The following is a 21,928-nucleotide window of genomic DNA, read 5'->3' on the forward strand; positions in this document are numbered from 1 at the left end:
AATGTGCCTCAGCACTATAATAAAGCATCTCATTACAAAGATCTGATTATCAGGTTTGTCCTTTACCACTGAGTCTTCTTCTGCAAAGGAGACACAATGGCAACAATGTTACTACTTTTAATGATGTTTATAACAAAGTTACAGTAAGAGATTTTTCATATACATTTGTAAGTAAAAAAAACATAATCCCCGAAATACAGCAGACAAACAGGGACATAGTTAAACGACTACGGTCTCCCTACGTTGTTCCTGTGACAACAGTGTGGCGTGATAGTAGTTGATATAGCAGTAGTAAGCTAGTATACTGTTGAGTGGGTGTGTTCATCTATGTAGTCTGCCAAGCAGTGACATCACACCTTGCATTGCCACAACCATGGGTGTCACCACCTAGAGTTAATGTGACAACTGCTACCTCACTAAACGAGACAGGAGGMAGTAGGGACCAGATTTGGAGTGGTGTACAGAACGATTACAAAAAACGRTAATCCGTTAAGTTATCAGCAAAAATATTGTAATCCGATTAGATACTTTTGAAAAACTAGATTACTTCTTGGTTTACMAAATTTTACATTGACACCTTTCTGTTTTATCAATTACATTAAATTAGGCATTGAAAGACATTTACGTTTATTTCCCCTGAGCGAGTCTGATCACAAGTCAGAGACTACTATGACACAACAAATGTGTTTGATGGATCATTTTTGTATTCTTCTAATGCTTCTTAAGGGGAAAGTAATCAGATTGTTACTGAGTAATCTAAAAGTTAGTTAACTGTTTACAATTTCAGATAACTAGTAACGGATTACATTTAGAAAGTAACCTACCCAACTTTGTGTGGGTGTTAGAAAAAGATATGCAGGCCTACACGTTTTCTTTTTTTTGTAAAAAAAAAAGTATTAAATCACGGTACACAGGCAGTGAATCGAGGCACTGAATCCTAAAACATACAAAAATACCTTACATTTGACCATCTACCAACAGTAAGTTCATTCTGCATTGACATCCATACTGAATGAGAAAAAAAACACTTAAGCTCTTTTCAAAACGCAAATACACTTTCTGCTTGACGATATCTTCCCTGAAATGTACATAATATACATTGCGCTTTGGATGCCAGTGCTTGTTCTGTATCGGTCTATTACAGTATAAATACGCTGTAGGGACGGGAGTAGAAAGAGAAGCGTGAAGAGAGTGGGAAGACCGTCAGAGGCCGGGATTCAATCCGGTCCTAGGGTTATAAAGATATTACGTATTTTAAAGGCAATGTTCCCTGCTTTGCAGAGGTCCCATTCACGATAAATCCTGCATATGTTCAGCTCAATCAGAAATTGCCTTTAAAAGCCGCAACGCTATAACCCTGCGATCGGATTGAATCCGGCCAGAGTATTCTTTGGTATTGTGTGTAGATGAAACAATAACAGGATTTTTGCTTTGGAATAGAGCTGGAGGAAAATATCTGCCCTCTACTTGAGGTAGAAACAAAACAAACTAATGTTAGGGGGGTAATCATTTAGACTCAAGGGCCACATCGGGATTTCAAAATTCAGCGGAGGCGCACTTTTTTGGGGACCGATTTGTTGGCAAAAGCCATTTGTGGGCCAGAAAAAGGGCAGTTATTTTAAAACGTAAAAGGTCCATTATAATTTAATACTTTCTATTTTTAGACGTTCAAAAGTTTCCTGGGGTGTTTTTTCCTCTGACCGTATGTTGCCTGAATTACTTGGTGTACAAATAAAACTAAGACAATGTGTAAGAGATGTGATGACTAACTGCACAACATTCAGGTAAAGCAGCACCACTGATCTAAGTGTGTGTGGTAGAGAGTTATGTCTTTGGTTTCTTTTGAGATGCTGCCTCCTGGTGTTGAATAGGCCCAACAGTMCCAGATGAACCCAGCACTAGACAGCCTGTCCCTCGTCAAGACTGGAACCATCAGRRTGTCAGTAAARCTTTACAAACAGGTTGTTTTCTAACCTGCATTAACATACAAGTAGTAGTCTGCAGATACCATATATCCCATCCATTAAGGCCACAAAATAAAACATTTTCTCCCTTGTGAAGTAAACATAAAGGCATGAAAAGTACACATTTGTGAAAACTTCTGGCTTTACATTTTTTTGATAAAACAGCACACACAAAAAAGTAAAAAACAAAACGCAGTACATTTCCTTAGTTACAAGAGGACCATAATGGAAACAAGCATTTGGACTTTGTGTTTATATCCTCAGTTTGGCATGTGTATCTGTTGCCGGGTCAAAAAAATGTCATGGATTTTAAATTGTCAAATCAAATCATTAAACTGCAAGTCAACAGACAAAAAGGCCAGAAACGGATCAGTCCACACCCTGTGGTTTACTTTGGTCCAGAGTCACACTTAAACATTTCTACCCTACAGCGGATGTTAAAGATAATGCACTACATTCAATTACAGGAACCTACTAGTTCAGATAGAAAACAGGAATATTTCATGTATATATATTACTTGCATGTGAATATCGAGTGCTAGMCGTAAAGTAAAAATGGCCCTCGGATACATATTTCAAAAACTTCTCAATATAGCAGAGCAAACCCACAACAAAAAGACTCAAGTAAGCAGAKAYACAACTACATTTCCCATAAGGCTTTGCAGGACACCCCCAGAACAAACAAACACCACCAAGAAAAGATCTACCCATCAAACCAGCTACAAAATGAAAACGCTAATGCTTTGGTATGTAGGATCAGACAAGAATAAACTACMATTTCCGTGAATATATTACATAATAATAGCAGTAGTACTGGACACTGCAGTTACAGTGCATGTGGAGTCAGCTCATGTTGTGTATCAAGATATGATTCTCTGCTGTAGTCACTGTTTCAAACGTACAGCAAAGCTACAAAAAAAAAAAAAACAGGTAAACATTTCTACATTCTTAGAATTGATGGTTTCAGTTTTGCTTGACTATATATATTGTTTTCTTGCTGCTGAGGTATTTCAATATATTATGTTGAGTCAGTACTRAATGCAGTACCCGGGGCTCTAGTGGCAGCATATTTGGTCTTACGAGAAAGAATAAGCTCAGAGAAGGCCAGACCTGGACAATCTCCTTTAACTTGTACATGCAGTGACTCACTGGGAAATGGCTATCCTGAGTATTACTTCAAGATCATTACTCTTGTAAATAGCTTCTTGAACTCATGTAATCCAAGGCAGAGATTCAGTATGGGCCATGCAACCCCACTATACTACTGACACCTTACCCTACCTTCTCCAGCCGCTCTTTTTGGTATCCTGCCTCTGTCTTCTATAGACCTCGGCATAAGGGAGGAGAATATCAGAGAGAAACATCTTTGTTAGTCTTTGGAAAGTCCCCTTCAAAATATTGCATTAATCTCTCMCGCTCTGGAGGTCCATTAGATAAATCCCTATGCTACATTACACTAGTGTGATGATAATACAGAGCTAAGTCTAGTACACTAATATTATTTGGTTGGATAAAGGACATTCCAAGTTCTCTTGAAGTCCGCTGTTTTTAACTCTTCCCAGAGACTGCAGTAAAGCTCTTCCATAGCAAGTCTGCATCCAGGCTCTCTCACGGTCTAGTGATTATTTTTAAAGAGTTGGAACTTTGTTGAAAAACATGTTAAAGCAACAAAACTTTTAATAAAAGTTTTGAAAAATGTACAAAAAAATGTACAAACGGCAAAATATCAGAGAGCACACAACTAACCGCACAAAGAACATTTAGGTAACATGAAAAACAGCATAGAAATGTAATCTTTAGTTGTAAATCTGATGTCAACGGTCAAGGCCTGTACAACGCCCTCAAGTAAAACTTAAAATTAGAGAACCTAACACACAGATCATCATGAAATCTCTCTAGAATGTTAAACCATGTCAGTTTCATTCAATACTCAGCAAAATAAAATCAAACGCACATTTTTGGTTTTAGAAGCAGTTCTGAGGCAAAAGAGATTCTATTGCCAAATCTCAATCAATTTTGAAAGGACCGTTCTGACCCCTTGTGGCAGAGATAGGGAGGAAAACATCTTAAGATATTTCCCCAACAACAACTTTTTGGTGGTAGCAAAAAGAACAAAGATTAACTAACGACCAATGAAGAGGAAGAAAGAGGGCAGCGACCGCCCCGCGAGTTCATTCATTGGGCCTTAGATGCTCTGACGATGGTGTTGACTGGTGTGGTTGCCGTGGTGATGGTGTTGGTGCCAGTGTGAGTTGCAGGCTGAGGCACTGGCGGGATGAAGCTGACAGGGTTACTACCCAATAAGGACAGGCTCTGGGGGTTCAGGAAGAGGGGCGTGTTCACCATGCTGGGGGCGGAGCCAGACATGCTGGTGTTGGCGAATAGCAGGTTCCCGTTCCCGTCCAGGGTGGTGATGGGGAAGGACCCGCTGGAGGCCAGAGCTGTGAGGAAGGAGGAAAGGTTAGACTAGCATAGTGGCTGGGATCATTTCTCCCTGATAAGACAAGAGAAAGCAAGGGTTCCACATCCCTTCTTGTAACCAAAACAACCCTATTTCAGAGCTCTAGTGACTTTTAAACAAGCCAGAAAGGAACACATTAAATGGCCAACATTTAGTATGTATATAAAGGTGCATAGTAGCGGGGTGTACTTGCCACTCAACACACCTTGGATGGTGGCTAGCGCTCCTCCAAAACCTGCAGTGGTTAGGTTCAGTAAGGCCCCCCTGGAGGAGTAATGAGTCACTTATGTGATAATGGACACAATACATCTTTTTCACTTAGATACTGAGTGGAAACAGCACTTTGTGTCTGTGTGAGCCTCACCCTGTGTTGAACTGCGATGAGGGCATGAGACTCGGGCTGATTCCCGCCGCTGCAGCCGCCATTGCAGCCAGACCCCCGCCGTTGCTGTAGAGCATCTGCCCCGCCTGCGTCATGGTAACGGCTGGCTGTGACATGGTTGTCACGGAGGAGGAGGGTGTGAGGGACATAGAGGGGACTGTAGGGGTGCTGGAGATGACGGATGCTGTGTTGCCGGTGGCTGACGCCAGGGTCCTGTCTAGAACACAGGATGGTCAACATTACACCATATAAATAATATACTATCAACATCAAACAAATAGCTACAGGACAAAAGACAAGTCTGCATCACCTTCAGCGATGAGGGGRAAAAACTAGCAATAGTTACAGTCCGGATATTATTTTGGACGGCATATCGTATCGTTTTGACAATATATTTTTTTGCGCTAGTTTGCTGTACCAGCACTATTTTTCCTTCATAGCTTCAAATCAAATTTTGTTTGTCACATACACGTGTTGAGCAGATGTTGCAAAATGCTTGTTCTCCATCTTCTTTTAAAATAGGAAGCCAATTTGTTTTCAGCACTTTTATTTCCCTGACTGATCTAAACCAGTTTTCTCATGGCTCTCCCTCGTCCCTCTGCAGCAGACATATGGTGAGCAATATGTTTGGAACATCGAAGTCGCAATAAATATCACAGTATCAAATCACAATACATTGAGAAACACAATACGTATCCTATCGCCACCTAAGTATGGTGATAATATGGTATCGTGAGGTCCCTGGCAATTCCCATGATCTTAGTCTGGATAAACTAATGCGGAACTGCTACTACCCATCAGTGTTGGGATTAGTTACTTGAAAAAGTAATATTACTCATTACATTTAACAAAAGTAACGGTTTATATTACTTTGCGTTACTTTCAAGAAAAATATCTCAAAAGCTCAATTTGACCGTGAGAGAGAGCAAGGCATGCAGCTCGCTCTACTTACTACCTCAGCTTGGATCACTAGTTTCTCCTTTCATCCGTGGTGCTGCCTTCCTGTGTCAGTCTACAAGCGCTGCGCTACACAGTATATGGGCTGCTTAATTAGCAATATAGCAAAAATCAGCTATCAGTTTTGTGGTTAAAGCACGTATATGGACCCATAGAGATGCACAGAGGACACACTTTCCACTAGACGGTGAAGCCCTCTTTGGGCTTTGCCATCACAGAAACTATCAATGGCAAAGATCAGACGAGTACACCCAAGACTAGAAAAATACACACGTACCTGTGAAGCTGAAGCTGGTGACAGGCAGAGAGGGGGTGACGGTCACAGTGGTCTGGGGTACAGTGTTCACCAAGCTGGCAGTAGTAGGGGACGAGAAGATGGACTTCTGGAAAGCTGAGCTGCTGGGAGGGTTGATCCTCTTCTCCTTCTGCCGGCGGTTACAGAACCACACCCGGATCACCTCCTTCTCCATGTTCAGCTGGTCTGCTATCAGGGAGACCTCGTCTGACGACGGCTTCTGGTTTTGCTGCAAGGGGACAAAGAGCACCAGACTCAGTGAGGGAAAGTAGACACCTAGTGCTGGCAGTGGTCTGTAGACACCCCGACTACTTCTAAATGCACGGCGTACAGTCAAACATCCCGACATCCCTTTAGGTCGAGCTCTTCTAAAAGGCATCTAAATCTTGTCTTAACAGGTACAATCTTCTTTGTTAGAACCAGGTCTTACCTGGAGGAAGCTCTTCTCCAGGGCCACACGGATGTTGGTGTCGATGCTGGTCCTCTTCTTGCGGCGCCGGCTATTGAGGTCAGACGCCAGGCTGGGTGACCCGTGACCAGAGCCCAGGGGACTGAGGCTGGGGCTGGACTCTGAGCTCACATTCTCTGCAGCCAGGGGGACAAGGAGAGTGGGTCAGAAAACACAGAGGGAGAAAAACTCTCAGATACACTATCCAAATATAAAAATGTACATAATGACAGCATTAAAAAAATATATAATAATGTAAACACGCACACCTCCCTTATGAGGACCTACCTGCGTCGTTGAGCCACTTCTCCAGCAGCGGTTTCAGCTTACACATGTTCTTGAAGCTCAGGTTGAGTGCTTCAAAGCGGGAGATGGTGGTCTGGCTGAAGTCATTACCATACAGCTTCCCCATGGCCAGCCCCACGTCACCCTGGAGGGAGAAGAGAGGGGGAGAGGACGCAGGCAAAGTAAGACTGACATCAACCAGGTTGGTAGTATATAGGGTGAGTTCCCTTCCTTAAAAATGTAGTTTGAAGCACTGAGTATTTAGGAAAAAAAACTAAAATACAATATAAATGCAATCCATGGAACTCTTTCATATCTTGTTTCTATGGTAAAATAATGAGGGAAAAAAATCTATTTTGGATTAAATAATTTATCACAAACACAAAAAATMWAATCCAATCTATTATGAGCGTATTACAGCGGAAGCCAGTCCTGAGTCCCTGGGCCATACCTGTGTGAAGCCCAGTCTGATCCTCCTCTGTTTGAAGGCCTTGGAGAAAATCTCCAGCTCCTCCAGATCATTGGCGTCCTCCAGAGTGGGCGTGCCCAGACCCTTAGGGGGCGGGGTCTGGCTGTGGATGAGGAGCTGGCCGGGGGTGGCAGTTATGGTCCGCGTGGGAGCGGCCGGCTGTGTGCGATAGGAGAGAAAGATAGAGGGAGGAAGATAAGAGAGATGTGCATGGTCTGTGTTCCTGTCCTGAAACAACCCACAGCCACTAACAATTCGGCTATTGTGAAAAAGTGTGTGTGTGCGTTTCCCCTGACCTGTGGGGCGATTGTGATAGTTGGAGACTGTAGGAGGTTGGCTTGGCTCTGAGGTAGTTGAGTGAGAAGATTTTGGGCTTGCAGGAGATCTGTCAAATGAGAGACGGTTTAGTGAAAGGTCCCGAAACATGAAACTACTTCAGTGCTGGTGTATAGCTTACTATGATACTGAAACATACTGGGCTGTCCCTGTGGAGTCTGGGAGATGAAGAACTGAGGCTGTAGCTGGGTGGCCATGGAATGACCTGGCTGGACCAACACAAACTGCTGCAGGCCCTGCTGCTGGAGCTGAGAGAGAGAGAGAGAGAGCCAGTGTTAGACAAGTATGAGTCACTGTGTGTGAGTGAGTATATAACACTACAGTAGATCTCTTACAGGAGTGATGTGTATAGGCTGGGACAGTGGGAGTTGGGTGGTGATGGGGGTGGCTGCGGAGGCAGAGATGGCGGCCCCCGTGGTGCTGCTGTTCTGGGCCTGGCTGGCGGAGTGCTGCTGAACGGCTGCTGCAAGGAGCTGGGCCTGAGCCTGCTGAGAAAAGCTGCTGCTGCGCTGGAGACAAGGTCAACTACACAAACAAACAAACACAGAGAGAAGAGATTGAGGGAGAGAGAGACAGATAGAGAGAAGAGATTGAGGGAGAGAGAGACAGATAGAGAGAAGAGATTGAGGGAGAGAGAGACAGATAGAGAGAAGAGATTGAGGGAGAGAGGAGACAGATAGAGAGAAGAGATTGAGGGAGAGAGAGACAGATAGAGAAGAAGATTGAGGAGAGAGAGACAGATAGAGAGAAGAGATTGAGGGAGAGAGAGACAGATAGAGAGAAGAGATTGAGGGAGAGAGAGACAGATAGAGAGAGAGATTGAGGGAGAGAGAGGAAGATAGAGAGAAGAGATTGAGGGAGAGAGAGACAGATAGAGAGAAGAGATTGAGGGAAGAGTGTGTGAGTAAGAGAGATAAAAGGGGGTGTGTAGGTGTGTATCAGAGATGTAATCTGTGGCTAAAACCCTACTACTTTTTAATTGTAAAAAGCCAGTGCAACCTATGGGGATATGACTGCAGAGAGCGAGAGAGGAGGTGGGAGTATTATATCAAAGACTGGTTATGAGGCACATGTAAATTGCCCTACATTTGCATATCCACCCCCCACTGTTTCTAAGCGACAGTTGGAGTGGGCTAATTAGCATGCAGCAGACAGCGTGCTGGTTTTTTGTTTCAGCGAGAGGAGGCATGCCAGGCAGCAGGCTGCTGTACTTCCATTTTAACGGCTAGTTCCAAGCTGGCGCCAGGGTAGCGGGCTAAAGCGTCACCATGGCAACGCTGGACGCAATGAATGGACCCCTTGAGTAGCAAGGGGACGGGATCTTATCCATCTTGCCTTGGTGTTAGCATCATGTTGGCTATGGAGCTAACCGACTGATGGCTTGTAGAGTATTAGAGACTAAAAGTATGCAAATAGCATTTTCTGGCTTTTGTAAAAAAAAAAATAAGAAGAAAATATGAGTAATGGTGGGAGTGTGTTTTACCTGTTGCAGCAGAGCCTGTGACTGTGCGTTGGTGAGGGACATGACAGTCTGCTTCTGAGAGTCCCGGCCATTGGTCAGCACGCCTAGAGAGACAGTCAGTCAGAACAACACAGTCAAAATCCTCCAACATACATCTTTACATTGGACCAAATATACAGACTCAAAGTTGTTACTACTCTGTTACCACAGTACAGCACCGAGGACAACACCATTGAACCTCAAGTCAGTTCAGGACTACATTTTCTGTGATGGAACTGAAACAGGCCATAATATATAAAGACGGCCAAGCTCCTTCCAAGAAACACATATTCCAAGACATACTAAAGGCTCTAGCTGTAATCAAAACAAGGCTGTAGGAACTCACCTTTGACTACGTCCCCGTCTCCATGGTGCTTTTTACTGGACACTGACAGGTTGATTATCGAGTCTGAAACAGAGAGAAAAATAGAAGCTTATGTTACCAGACGGCTCGGAAACAGCACATGACAATTCAATTTATGCCTTCAGAAAACAAAAGAAAATGGCAAATTCAAAGGATCAACAAGTGTAGAATTCCACAAACCATCACAGGTGTTCTGGAATACTCTATTTTCATGACACGCGGTCCAATACCATACTACTAGCATACCAATTGAATAGTACTGTATCCAAACCCAAAAACATTGCTTCATTCAAGTGGTATGTTAGTGTGGATATTGGAACAGATCTCTCACTGCTCTGCTCACCGGCTATTGCAGAGTCCACAGTCTGTGGCATCACCGGCGTGCCATCCAGGCCAGCTGGCACTGACCCGCTCAGTTTGGGCCCACTGACCAGGAGCAATCAGAACCCAGAAGACTGGCACAGCAGGTGTGTTTAACAGAACACAACAGGAGGAGATCCGTCTAGTGTGTTCTCTCTCACTGTGACAACTAGCTGCTCGGCACACCGTCTCTCTCACTGTGACAACTAGCTGCTCGGCACACCGTCTCTCTCACTGTGACAACTAGCTGCTCGGCAGACCGTCTCTCTCACTGTGACAACTAGCTGCTCGGCACACCGCCTCTCTCACTGTAACAAATCAACAAGAGTGTGGCAAACAGTCCTCCTGTCTTTTTCTCCTCATTTTCTCTCTCGCTCTCTCTCTCCCTCCCTGTGGAATGGAACAGAAACAAAGAGTGCAGCTGGCAGCGTAGCGCCCATAACGAAGCAGCGTAATCAGTATTCAGCTGATTAGAACCGTATGCAAATTCAGCCCCCCGTTTCTCATTAAGCCAAGGCGCCCGCTTTGAAGTTGCGGCGAGCAATTCATTTCACACAGAGCTCCGAAAGCTTTCTGCATAATTCAAAAAATCTCTATAAATATTTATCAGCTAATTTGCATATTAATTGGATAGCTTTTAAGGAGTACGTGGCATGTGCCAAATAAGTTCACTCTTGTGCGCACTCTCTCCCTCGCAACTCTTATAATTTGAGGGCGAGGGGGATAAATTACTTTCAAGCTGTAGGCCCCACTTTGCCATTTGATAGCAAACTGATAAACTTTGTTTCCAAATCCAAGACAGGAAGGCGTGAGTGTAGCACTACTCAAACCCTTATCATGGCCTTCTCTTCAATGGCAAATCTTCAAAACAAAACATATGACATTGAATTTGTATGAGACTGATGGCTGTAGGCCTACATTGAAAATGTTTGAGCTTCAGCAGACAGTTGTGGATAAGAGCCTTGAGTTCCATAAACCTAATTGGCTCACAATGCATTATGCAAATCATTCAATTAATAGAATTTCAGATTAGCAATGAATTATGCTTTCATGTTATTGAAAGCCCAAATGCATAATGCAAAGTAGATAAGGGAGAGAGAGAGCGCACAGGAGAGAGGGGGCAGAGAGAGATGGCAGAGAAAATGAAAATTCAGCGTATTCAAATAACAGACATCCAAAATATGCAAAACATCAATCATATTCTGTCAAATTGGAGCTGAAAAACACTGCATAAGATTCCTCCTGACCATTGGAGGCCCTGACACTCAGGGCTTTACGACACTCCGTAACATTCTATCAGAAGTCGTTTACCTTCAGGTAGACAACTATAGGACTAGACGGTAGTAAAAGGAAAAATGGGAAAGGAATAGGCTAAGTCAAAAATGTGATTGTTTTAGAAGAGACTGACTGATGGGTAGCCTATATGATGAGTAGTCTACATGAGATCCACAGAAGACCTGGTTCTTACATCAACCTCTAGTACACCGTGGGGCGGCTAGGGAGGGGTCTCTTACTCAACTGTGTCACTCTTCAGAAAACATAGGCTGAGCTAGTACTAGGACAACTATAAGTTATTCCACTGGCATGCCTGTAGGCCTAGCGGAGAAGACACAAACAATGACAAACTTTGACATTTCAATTTCAGTCTGCTTTCACTAGCAAACAGAACAAACCAGTTGGGAACAATAGCCCTCTTTGCCCAAAAAGTATTCAACCTGATACCTAGTCTGTGACCTTGGCCTGGAACTTGGTACAGGTACTTGCCTGTAACCAGTTACAAACGTGGTGGCAAACTCCACTCCAAGCTGTTTAACATTTTATCAAAAAGTTTTAGTTCAAATCTCGAAGAGAAGTTAGGAGAACTACGCTATCAGGATGTCAACGTTTCCATGGATTTTCATAGTTTTTCGTTGGTGCGATCTCATTGATACAGTACCCAAAACGTTGACTGTGTTCATTGCTACAATCAAGTTACTGTAGTCAGCTAGTAATGAAAATAAGTGATCTCCTCCTAGCGGTAAACCCCTCCTCCCAACTGCATTGCAAATAATAGATGTACTGAATTAATGCAATTGTTGTATCAAGTCCTCGCTAGATCCTATAAAATTAATTCTAAGCATACCTCTGAGATAAATGAATATGCAAAATGTAGCTAGCTGTTAGTTAGCACGAAGTAACACTAGCTATTTGCTAGCTAGTGTCCATGCAAGCGAAGCTAGCTCGTTAACTATTGCCTTTTTTTCTGTAGCTATGTTCCATTACAAATAAAAAAATAAGTGAAATAGCTAGAGCAAACAACTCAACAGCGTTGCCGATTACAGATAAAATATGTTAAATCGCTGTGACTTTTGGCTATGAATATGTAACGCGCACCACACAAAGGAGGGAATGTCTTCTCCTCGAACGACAACAACAATCCTGGCTAGTTTTTTTTCCCTCCTACACGCGCCGGGTAAGATTGTAAACTAGAGCAACCATATGGTGCTGGTCTTTTCGTTTATTTGTCACGGAGTCAGGCCTAATAAAATATAATCTGCAAATGAATATGTAAAATGTAGTAATGATTACCTGGTCCTGAACTTTCATATTGGCTCATTACTCCTCCGTCAGCCATATTGAATATTTAAAACAAATGCATTCAGTCAACTATAGAAGCCCTCCCACCCGGMTCGTCACTATCTGACCATGCTAGAACCGACGGAAGTAGGCCTACAGCGCTTCAAAAACCTCAAACACGATTTTAAACACTTATACCCGACCAACCACCAACCCTAACATAATCATACAATTCGTTTTAGAACAGATATCGTCTGTTCTAGCTCAGTTCTGCATATACTTTTGCCCGTCTAGCATGTCCATCTAGTCACTAGCCTAACACTCACCTGGCATCAATAGAGACAATAACACCACTACAAATAAACCATGGCAGAGAGTAGTAATGACATGTTTTTCTTTCGCAAAGTGGAACAGTAGCATTGACTATGTTATTTGCGCGCGTGTAACTGTGCGAGTGCATACAGTACATGCCCATACTTGTAGGGCTAGACAGACGCTCAATAGGATATTGACTGCCTTGTCCAAGTGTGTCTTATGGGTCTTCTACCCATAATATAACAAGCAGATAGTATGTATGGGGTAAAATATTGTGATAAAAAGCACCCAGTTCAGTAGTGATGAATATGTTGAGTTCCCCCTTACAATGTAAAGTGCTATGCGATTTGGTTCATGATTATCCTAATTCCTTTTATTCTGTCTTCTATTCTTCTACTCTGTCTCATGTTTCCCATAAAGAMGTGATCAACTAGAATCCAGGTCAGTGTCCTTAGGCATGAGGAATGAGATAAAAKAAATWAAAACAAGCAGATAATTACTTTAACATTTATTGCAATTATAAATGCTTTGAAATGGGTTGCGTTTGTGCTCCAAAAATTGTACAGCATAAATATTTGATGTCTTGAACAGTAATCTAGTTTAGATTGTTTTGTAGGTTAGTTGTTGCATTTTACAATCAATGCAACAAACAGCAGACGTGTGTTACTCTACTTGCACTGCACAAGCAATGCAGTTAGGCTGAGGCAATATTTAAATATTTTGAATATGAATATTTTGCGTCCATTTGATTATAAAATTGACTATGAGAAATAAACTCGTTTGAGTTTAGAAAGCAAAGTGCACATTTTCCCTTTTCCATTATAATAAGCTTAGATATTTGATTTAGATTAGTATTTACATGTCAGAATGATCTATAACAACTACCTATAGAATTATAAAGGTCACCCCACTTCTGAGACTAAAAAGACCACAAGTGATGTTCTAAGAAATCCCCATTGACTAGCGATGGCATGTGTAGCAAGTGTGCAATTTTAATTTATTATCTGAAGAAACATATTAACATTGGATTGAGTTTCTTTCATACTGTAAGTGTGACACTTCTTTGATTGGTTAAGAGTCACTGCTTTTGTACCATTTGACTTTGATTCTTGTTGTGCCCTCCAAGCTGCTACGATGTCATCGTCCTGCATTTCTGCCTCAGCCCGAGCCCGAGACCTCTGCCTAAGCTGGCTGAGGAATCTGTCGACATCTTCTTCCTCCTCCTTTTCTTCCTTCCTTTCTATTCTCCCTCCGTCTCCCCTCCACTCTCATATTGTGAGTGATGAGTAACTTCCTCTTCGATGTATAACTCTCTTCTTCTTCCTCCTCTTCCGCAGTGGTTGCGTAGGATCTTCTAGCCCTGCTGCTGGAATCCATGCCGTTGGAAGAGAATTTCCAAGTACACGTGACTCTGTGTCTGCCTGGAATCTGGAGCGATATCTGGATGCGACTTCATACTCCTCCTCTTCCTCTTCCTCCTCAAACAAGTCCTCCGGCCTCCGAAGTTATACACAGAGGCAGATGCCCTGGATCAGTCTCATCTTCTGCACTATAGGATGCTGGTTTCCTCGAAGGAGGCATGACGTTGGTTAGCCATTCATCAACACTAGTGTTCTTTTCTTTCTCCAGAGCGGTGGAGAGATTGAGGCAGCCCGAAAGGCCATAGCTTCGCGTAGGTGCTTTCTTTTTCTGGTGCAGGTGGGAGAGACTCTTTATCTTTCCCGTTAAATAGTCATCCTCCTTCTCTTCCTCCTCTCGCCCTCGTCCTTGGGCTTCTTCTTCTTGTAGAGTGTGCTGCGCTTGTTATCTTCCGCGATCTTCTTCACCCCGTAGCAGGCCATCTTGTTCCTCATCTCCGACTGCATCTGCTTGTCCATGGAGTCCAGCTTCTGTAGGTTGACCTGGTCCGCAAAGAGGCTGTAGAGGGGCACGCTGGTGGTGGTGATCTTGCTCCTGCGGGAGCCCAGACCGGAGACGCTGGAGAGATTACTGGTAGAAGAAGCAGCACTTCTACCGGAGAGCACAGACTCGGCCCTGTCAGCACTGACACCGTGATGAGCCAGCGAGCTCGAGTAGGACGCTCCACTCAGCAGATAGAAGCCTTGTCATCATCCAAGCCACGTCTTGCTGGCCCTACCACACTAGATGCCCCACCGAAACTTAGCACCGATCCAGCCTGGGACGGGGGGAGGCTCATCTCACGCTCCTTCTGGATGAGGTCTCGGAAACCACATTGGCGATCCAGTTCTGAATGCTGGACAGGTCGACCATGGGCTCCCCACCAGGTCCCTGCATTGTGGGTACAGGGATCATGGGGACTTGGGGAATGCCCTGGGGAATTCCTGAGCCCATGGAGGCCTGAGATCTGGTGCTGCGGGCTTGGGATAAGAAGATCTGCCACTCAGCATGGACATGTTGTCATCATTGGTAACACTTCCGGCTTGCGAGCCGCCAGGCCGGGCGAAGAAGGCAGAGAGCGGCAGGGTGCTTCCGCTCACGGAGCTCTCCGTCTCCCAGCCGCACATGGACTGACTCTCCTCCAGCGTCTTCCGCGAGCGCTCCAGGAGCTCCTCCCGCCTCTGTCTCCTCTTGGCTGTGGCCGAGTCCTCGCGCGGCTCATCTCCACAATGTCATCTTTTGTTGCCTTGTTGTCCTCTCCAAGCCGCTTTGCCTGTTTCATCTTCCAGGTCTGGTAGGCTGTGAGGTTGACGTCCTCCAGTGCCGGAGTGCGGGCCTCAGCATCGGCCCTCTCCCTGCTCCCCACTGCCCCATACACCCCCGGCTCTTTTCTCCCCATCCCTCCCTTCATCGTTCTTATTCCAGCCAAACTGGATCCTCTTCACCCTCCAGCGCTCCAGGGGAGTTAGGTTCTCCTTGTTCCTCTTGCAGAAGTTGTACATGGAGCTGGTGTCCGAGAGCACGCTCTCCACGTCGTCCTCAATTGTCTGCTTCTTATTTTCTGTCCCCTCCATRGCCGTGCTCTCACTGTTGTTGTCATCGTCCTTCTTGCGGTAGCGCGCCGCCGCCTGCTCCTCGATCTCCTTCAGTCGCTGCTTCCAAAGGTCAGAGTAGCTGCTGCAACTGGCCGTGGACACTGATTCTGAGGGGGAGCGCCGTGGGCGCCGCTTCAGGCGCTCCTTCATGGCCTGGACGTCCTCGCTGGTCACGCTCTCCAGGTCTTCTGGTGCCCCAGGACCCCGCATGCCCCCCAGGAGAGACTCCTCGTCCCCAGCCTCGCTCATCAGCTGTTGCTCCCACCACTCCTCGCTCTGGTACTTCTCGTTCCTCCTCTGCCACTCGCGGATCATGCTCATGCCATCTTCATCCCCATCCTCTGCATCCTCCCCACCGTTGCCAGCGTCTTTTCCAGGCAGGGCCAGGCCCTCTATCYTCTCTGCCCGTTCCAGGCCCATCCGCTGCCCTCCAAAAACACCGTCCCTAAGGGCGGCGGCTGCGGCAGACGAGGCCACACTACTCATCACGCTTTGGCTGTCCTCCTCCTCRTCCATCATGATGGAGTGGGCCTTCACGTCCATCATGCTCTCTTTGTCGTCAAACAGGTGGGCGCGAGTGTGGGCGTCGATGACGGAGCACTGGCTGAGGGTGTCGTCATCATCGTCATCACGCTCCTCTAGTAGCGTCTCGTTGAGTTGACGCAGCTGCTTTAGGAAGCCCTCGTTGGGGTTGATGGGTCGCTTCTTCCTCAGAGTGGTCAGTGCCTCCATGATGGTCATGTGTTGGAAAATCATGAGGTAGGCGGCCACCAGCACAGCGGAGCGGCTCTCGCCCATCATAGAGGACACCAGGACCTTACCTGCAGGAGAAGAAGACAAAAACACACTTCCATTGGTTACCCTTGACATAAGAAATAACWATTTTTCAGGGTTTATATATAGTMAATTAAAGATACATTTMCAACATAAGGGATMAMCAAATCACAATAGTGATTTCATGAATCTGAAAGCATTAGGTACCAGTTTGATGATAACAGCTGTAGGAGGCTAATACATTTTATGTGCAGGTAGAGCAGCATGAGGATTGCTCTGCAATGACACTCTATAACCAGCAGAGGGCTGTAATTATTTCCTTCCAGTTGTGACTGTCACTCCTAAGACACTGTACCCACCCCAGCTATAAACTTCTGACATCATAACCCATGATTATGATAACCCCCAAGGTGCCAGCTTTGAAATGTTGATACGTTGCTTACTCCTCCCTGTAGCGGAAAGGACAAGCGAGGCCCCGCAGACCCAAACCAATAGACAAGAATACTAGTCACTAATGTTCCTGACATTGTAACCTAATTCTTAACAGGTATTTGTTTAATTAACTCAGAAGAGGTCAGTGATCTAATTATTTGTGGTTTAATTAGAGGTTGGGGCGGAGGGGGGGGGGGGGGGTGAAAAGCTTTAGAAGATGATTCACCCCGCCTAAACAGAGGCAGATATAGCTAGGCTATCCCATGTCCATTGAGTGACCTCCCTAAAATAAGACTGACAGCCCCCTGGTTATGATGAGTATTAAGAGTAGTCTAATATATTAGTCTAGAATCTAGATGGAACTCCAAGCAGTCTCTGGATTGTTCTAGAGATGGAATTTTCAGCCTCTCATCACTGGGTCCAGTTAAACCAAAGCAACAATCCAGAGATTGGTTCTAACTATGTCCAGGTCAGCCCAGACTTAACGCCATGGAAATGGGAGAAAAACATGAGATCACAGCAAGAAGACGTTCAATATCGTATCCATTAAATATCCTGGTAATAGCTTCTCCCTTGCTGTCTGATAGGCTAGGTGGAAATTTCACCATATTACTTTCAAATCCTGGTAGTTCTACAAATGCATAGGGTGTAGGGTTAAGGCGGGTCCATTTAGATTTGGGCCTTGATTCCACCAATAAGAACACTCAAAAGAACACTGACTCGCCTGTGGTGTCAACAGGCGCCTCATCCAGGAACTCAGCACAGGTTCTGAAGTGAGGGGAGGATGTCAGACCTCTGCAAAGTCATCTACTCGATACCATGTAGCTGATGTTTCAAGCCAGCATAGAAGGCCTCCCGGTGTAGACCCCGGTACCTGTGGCAGCGTTTCAGGATGTGGGTGATACCATGGCGCTTCAGACGAGCTTTATTGACAGCCACGGATCTGCAAAACAGAGGAAGGAAACAGCCAACGTCTGTTTGTTGTGGTCATTAGTACGGTTATGAAATGGCTGGTAAGGACATGGCAGTATCCGACAAGTGATCGACCCGAAACAGAACTGCATTATCACAGGCCTCTTTTACAATGTATTATAACTGGGTGGGTTCTCCGAGGGATAATGCTGACTGGCCCTGACAGCGTGGTAATATCAGATCCCCAGTTAATAAACACGGGTATGAAAAACATGTCTTTTCTAACTGCTCTAATTTATTTTGAATAACCAGTTTAATAATAAGCAATAAGGCATGCAGGGATTTTGGTATATAGCAATATACCACGGCTAAGGGTGTGTCCAGGCAACTCTGCGTTGTGTTGTGCCTAAGAACAGCCTTAGCGTGGTAATTGAACCATATACCAACACCCACTCGGGCTCTGTGCTTAATTATATCGTAGGAGGTGACAGCTATCTAGTCGTCAATTAATGTACTACTCAGTGAAGTAGTCTATGGGTGGAAGTGAGGTGGGGGAAATTAGCTAGGCAATGATGTTCCATGAGTTGCCATATATTAGACTGTATTTTGAAGGGGCAAGAAACAATGGTGTGTTGTGTGTGTGCTTGTGTGTGATGGGTGTGTGGGGATATGTAATGGCATCAGTCATACTTCCATGGCACAGTGAGTGACTACTTCTCATGCGATGAATATGTTTGTCCACACCTCGTCACGGGGTGTTGGGCGGCTCCAGCGGTCCTGTACCATGGCCCGCTGGATTCCATCACAAGCAGGGGGTGTTATAGGGCTGCGGTCAATCGTCATAGTCTTCACCCGTTGTAAGGTCCTGCCACATAGCTTTGTTCCGCTGTTCTCAACATGCTGTCTGGGTATCCTCTGCCCTGATACCCCGTTGTGGGGCTCTGAGGAAAGGAAAGAGCAGACTATTTCGATACCACACACACCACCAACACACAAACAACACACACACACACACAACACAACACACACTACACACACACACACACACACAAACACACACACCACACACACACCAACACACACACACACACAGCACCACCTACTGTCTAATCCAATATTAACATAATTCATTTGCATCTAAACGTGGTAAGTCGGCTACAGACAATGGCTAGATGAAGGAAATTAATTTGTGTCTGCAAAAAATCCCAACCCTCTGGCAGTCTTTACAAACCATACAGGAGTAGTGTCACATTTGCAGACAGCAACCGTTAAGGATAAGAACAGCTGCTGCAGGGCACAACTGTTAAAAGCAAGAAGTAACTATTCAAGTTAGCCTAGGAGATAATTGTCGGTGTGTGGCGAACGCATTACCAATCAGGCAGTCTAAGCTATGGATTAATAGCTGGACGTCTCTAGCTGATATTGCCCATAATAACACAATTGTATTCTAGGTAAGAGATAGAGGTGATTACTTCTAAACGCTACAGTATAATCAAATCAAACTTTTGCCAAACAATGCGCCGAATACACAAGTTGTATGACCTTACTGTGAAAATGCTTACTTTCAAGCCTTAATAACCTCATAAGGATCCGCGCCCTTTTTTTTTTTTTTAAAATGGTTAAATTTACATACCCAATCTAACTGCCTGTAAGCTGAGGACTGAAGCAAGATAATGCATCATATTCTTGATATTCATTTTGAAAGTAAACCACTTTGAAGTTCTTGGAAATGTAAAGGAATGTAGGAGAATATAACAATTAGATCTTGGTAATGCAAGCGAAAAGGCCATAATTGTATTAATTCCACAACAGGTGCATTTAGATTTTGGCAACTAGATGACAGCATGTATGTAGCAAAGTTTTTAGACTGATCCAATGAACCATTGCCATTTTCTGTTCAAAAAGGTTGTCATGAAAACTGCCAAAATGTGCCTAATTTGTTATATTAATAACTTTCAAGTCAAAACTGACCCTCACAAAAATAGCATGGTATTCTTCACTGTAATAGCTACTGTAAATTGACAGTGCAGTTAGATTAACAGAATTTTAAGCTTTCTGCAATATCAAATATGTCTATGTTCCTGAGAAATGTTCTTGTTACTTTCCACCTCTCATGCTTAATTCGCATTAGCACTACGTACTCAAACGTCCGTGTGGGACCAAACAGTGCAGTTCAAGAAGAGTTTAGAAAATATATACCAATAAACTGATAAGTAAAAAATGTTTTTTAAAGTAAACAATAAAATAACAAGTAACGAGGCTAATATCAGGGGTACGCGGGCAGTGTGCAAGGGGTCACGGTTGTTGACGTAATTTGTACATGTAGGTAGGGGTGAAGTGGACTATGCATAGAATAATAAACAGCGGTAGCAGCAAGTGTACAAAACAAAATGGAGGGTGGGGGGGTGTCAATGTAAATAGTCCGGGGCCATTTGATTAATTTGTTCAGCAGTCTTATGCGCTTGGGGGTAGAAGCTATTAAGATTTGGCGCTCCGGGACCGTTGCTCGTGTGGTAAGCAGAGAAACAGTCTATGACTTGGGGTGACTGGAGTTCTGACCAATTTTGGCTTTCCTCTGACACCCCTATTATAGGTCCGGAATATAGAGCATTGGGTGCACGCTGTATTATTCAAGGATCTCTCGAGACTGTGTCTTGGAATCGATTATGAACATGCTTTTAGCAATACAAACCCTTGTTAATGTAATATAAGTATCTTTGTCAGGCCGAGAGAAGTACTTGTCCGAGACTTGTGTAATTGCATGCAACCTAAAAATTGGCTTCGGAGGCTAATAAAGTTCCTATTGAATTGAAATGAGCGGAAAACCAACGAACTAACTGTTTATCTTCTATGGACAAAATACAATAGTACTTGGACCAGCACACTCCATCGGTGCTTTGGCACAGTACAGTATTTTTTTTAACTAGGCAAGTCAGTTAAGACAATTCTTATTTACAATGACGCCTTACAAGGGACCAGTGGGTTATTTTTTACCTTGTCAAGTCTGGGTGATCAGCATTTGTATCCCAACGTTCCTAACCATAGGCTACGGACTAGCTACCTGCTGGCCCAAGGTGCTCTCTGTATAATGGTGAACCTGCAATACATGACTAGTGGTGGCTGTTTTTTCCCACGGCTTCTTTGTGGTTCCACCTTCAACCTTTCTTTAACTTTCGAAGAGCTTGGGAACTATAAGGTTCTAATCTGTATTTTTGTCAACATGTAGTTATTGAAGCCTTGCTTCTGTTCAATGTTCTCTAACTCATACAGTAGTCCTAAATACCTCAATTCATGTTAAGGTTCAAAAAGCAATCCAAGATAAAGTAGTTAAATACTCATTCAAACAATGAGGTTTCAAACTTTAAAGCAATTATCATCAAGAATCATCTTTTTTCTAGATAGAACTTATAGTCCGAAGCGCTCACTTTGTCGACAAGCCATGCTATTCTAGATGAACAAAGCATTTATAAAATTGGATTGCCAAATGAAAGCTTTCATTCTAGAGTTTTAAATCATAAATGTCAGATCCACTCACAAGCCACAAAAAGCATGTGAGTTATGTTGGTTGGTGGAATGAATCTGTGTCTCCGTCGTTGATGATTTGTTTGGCAGCTATAGGCTGAGGTACAGGTGATCGGGCTCCATATAGTATGCTCATCGGCATCCGACTGATCATCAATGGGAGAATCTGGACTTCAGAGAATAGGAGAAACTGCAAAAGTATAGAGACATAGTCATAGTCCAATAACCATAATAATATATAATACTAGAGCGAACCGGGGGGGGGGCAAATATCATTAATTAAGTCAACAAACTGGAGGTGTGATTGATTTAGCTGAATGCAAGGGTGGGCGGAGATGAACTTTGGACATTAAACAGCTTGGAAATATCCAGGAAAAATGATGTAATGCTTTAGAAGCTTCTGATAGGCTATACTGACATAAATGAGCTCATTGGGAGGTGTACCTGTGGATGTCTTTTCAAACTCAGTGCGCTCTTTGCTTGAACATCAATGGGAAATAACAAGAAATCAGCCAAGACCTCAGAAAATATTTGACGATCTCCAGAAGTCTGGTTCACCCTTCGAGAGCAATTTCCAACGCTGAAGGTATACCAGGTTCATC

At 44.1% G+C, this 21,928-nt stretch overlaps 1 protein-coding gene and 1 pseudogene across 1 annotated transcript; both read right to left on the reverse strand.

The window, feature by feature from the left end:
• Positions 1–101: 101 nt before the first annotated feature.
• On the reverse strand, positions 102–12,498 carry LOC112075713 (POU domain, class 2, transcription factor 1-like; annotated as a pseudogene).
• Positions 12,499–13,188: 690 nt separating this feature from the next.
• On the reverse strand, positions 13,189–18,607 carry LOC112075707 (dual specificity phosphatase 27). Its single transcript, XM_070441033.1, is given in 15 exon segments — positions 13,189–13,934; positions 13,937–13,983; positions 13,986–14,084; positions 14,087–14,168; positions 14,171–14,217; positions 14,220–14,448; positions 14,451–14,786; positions 14,789–14,910; positions 14,913–15,080; positions 15,083–15,304; positions 15,307–15,439; positions 15,441–16,507; positions 17,617–17,674; positions 17,676–17,835; positions 18,549–18,607. Coding segments are annotated over 15 exon segments (3,078 nt in total). The 3' UTR covers positions 13,189–13,685.
• Positions 18,608–21,928: the final 3,321 nt, after the last annotated feature.

This window comes from Salvelinus sp. IW2-2015, unplaced genomic scaffold (genome assembly GCF_002910315.2).
Source record: "Salvelinus sp. IW2-2015 unplaced genomic scaffold, ASM291031v2 Un_scaffold3351, whole genome shotgun sequence".
NCBI classification, from domain to species: Eukaryota; Metazoa; Chordata; class Actinopteri; order Salmoniformes; family Salmonidae; genus Salvelinus; species Salvelinus sp. IW2-2015.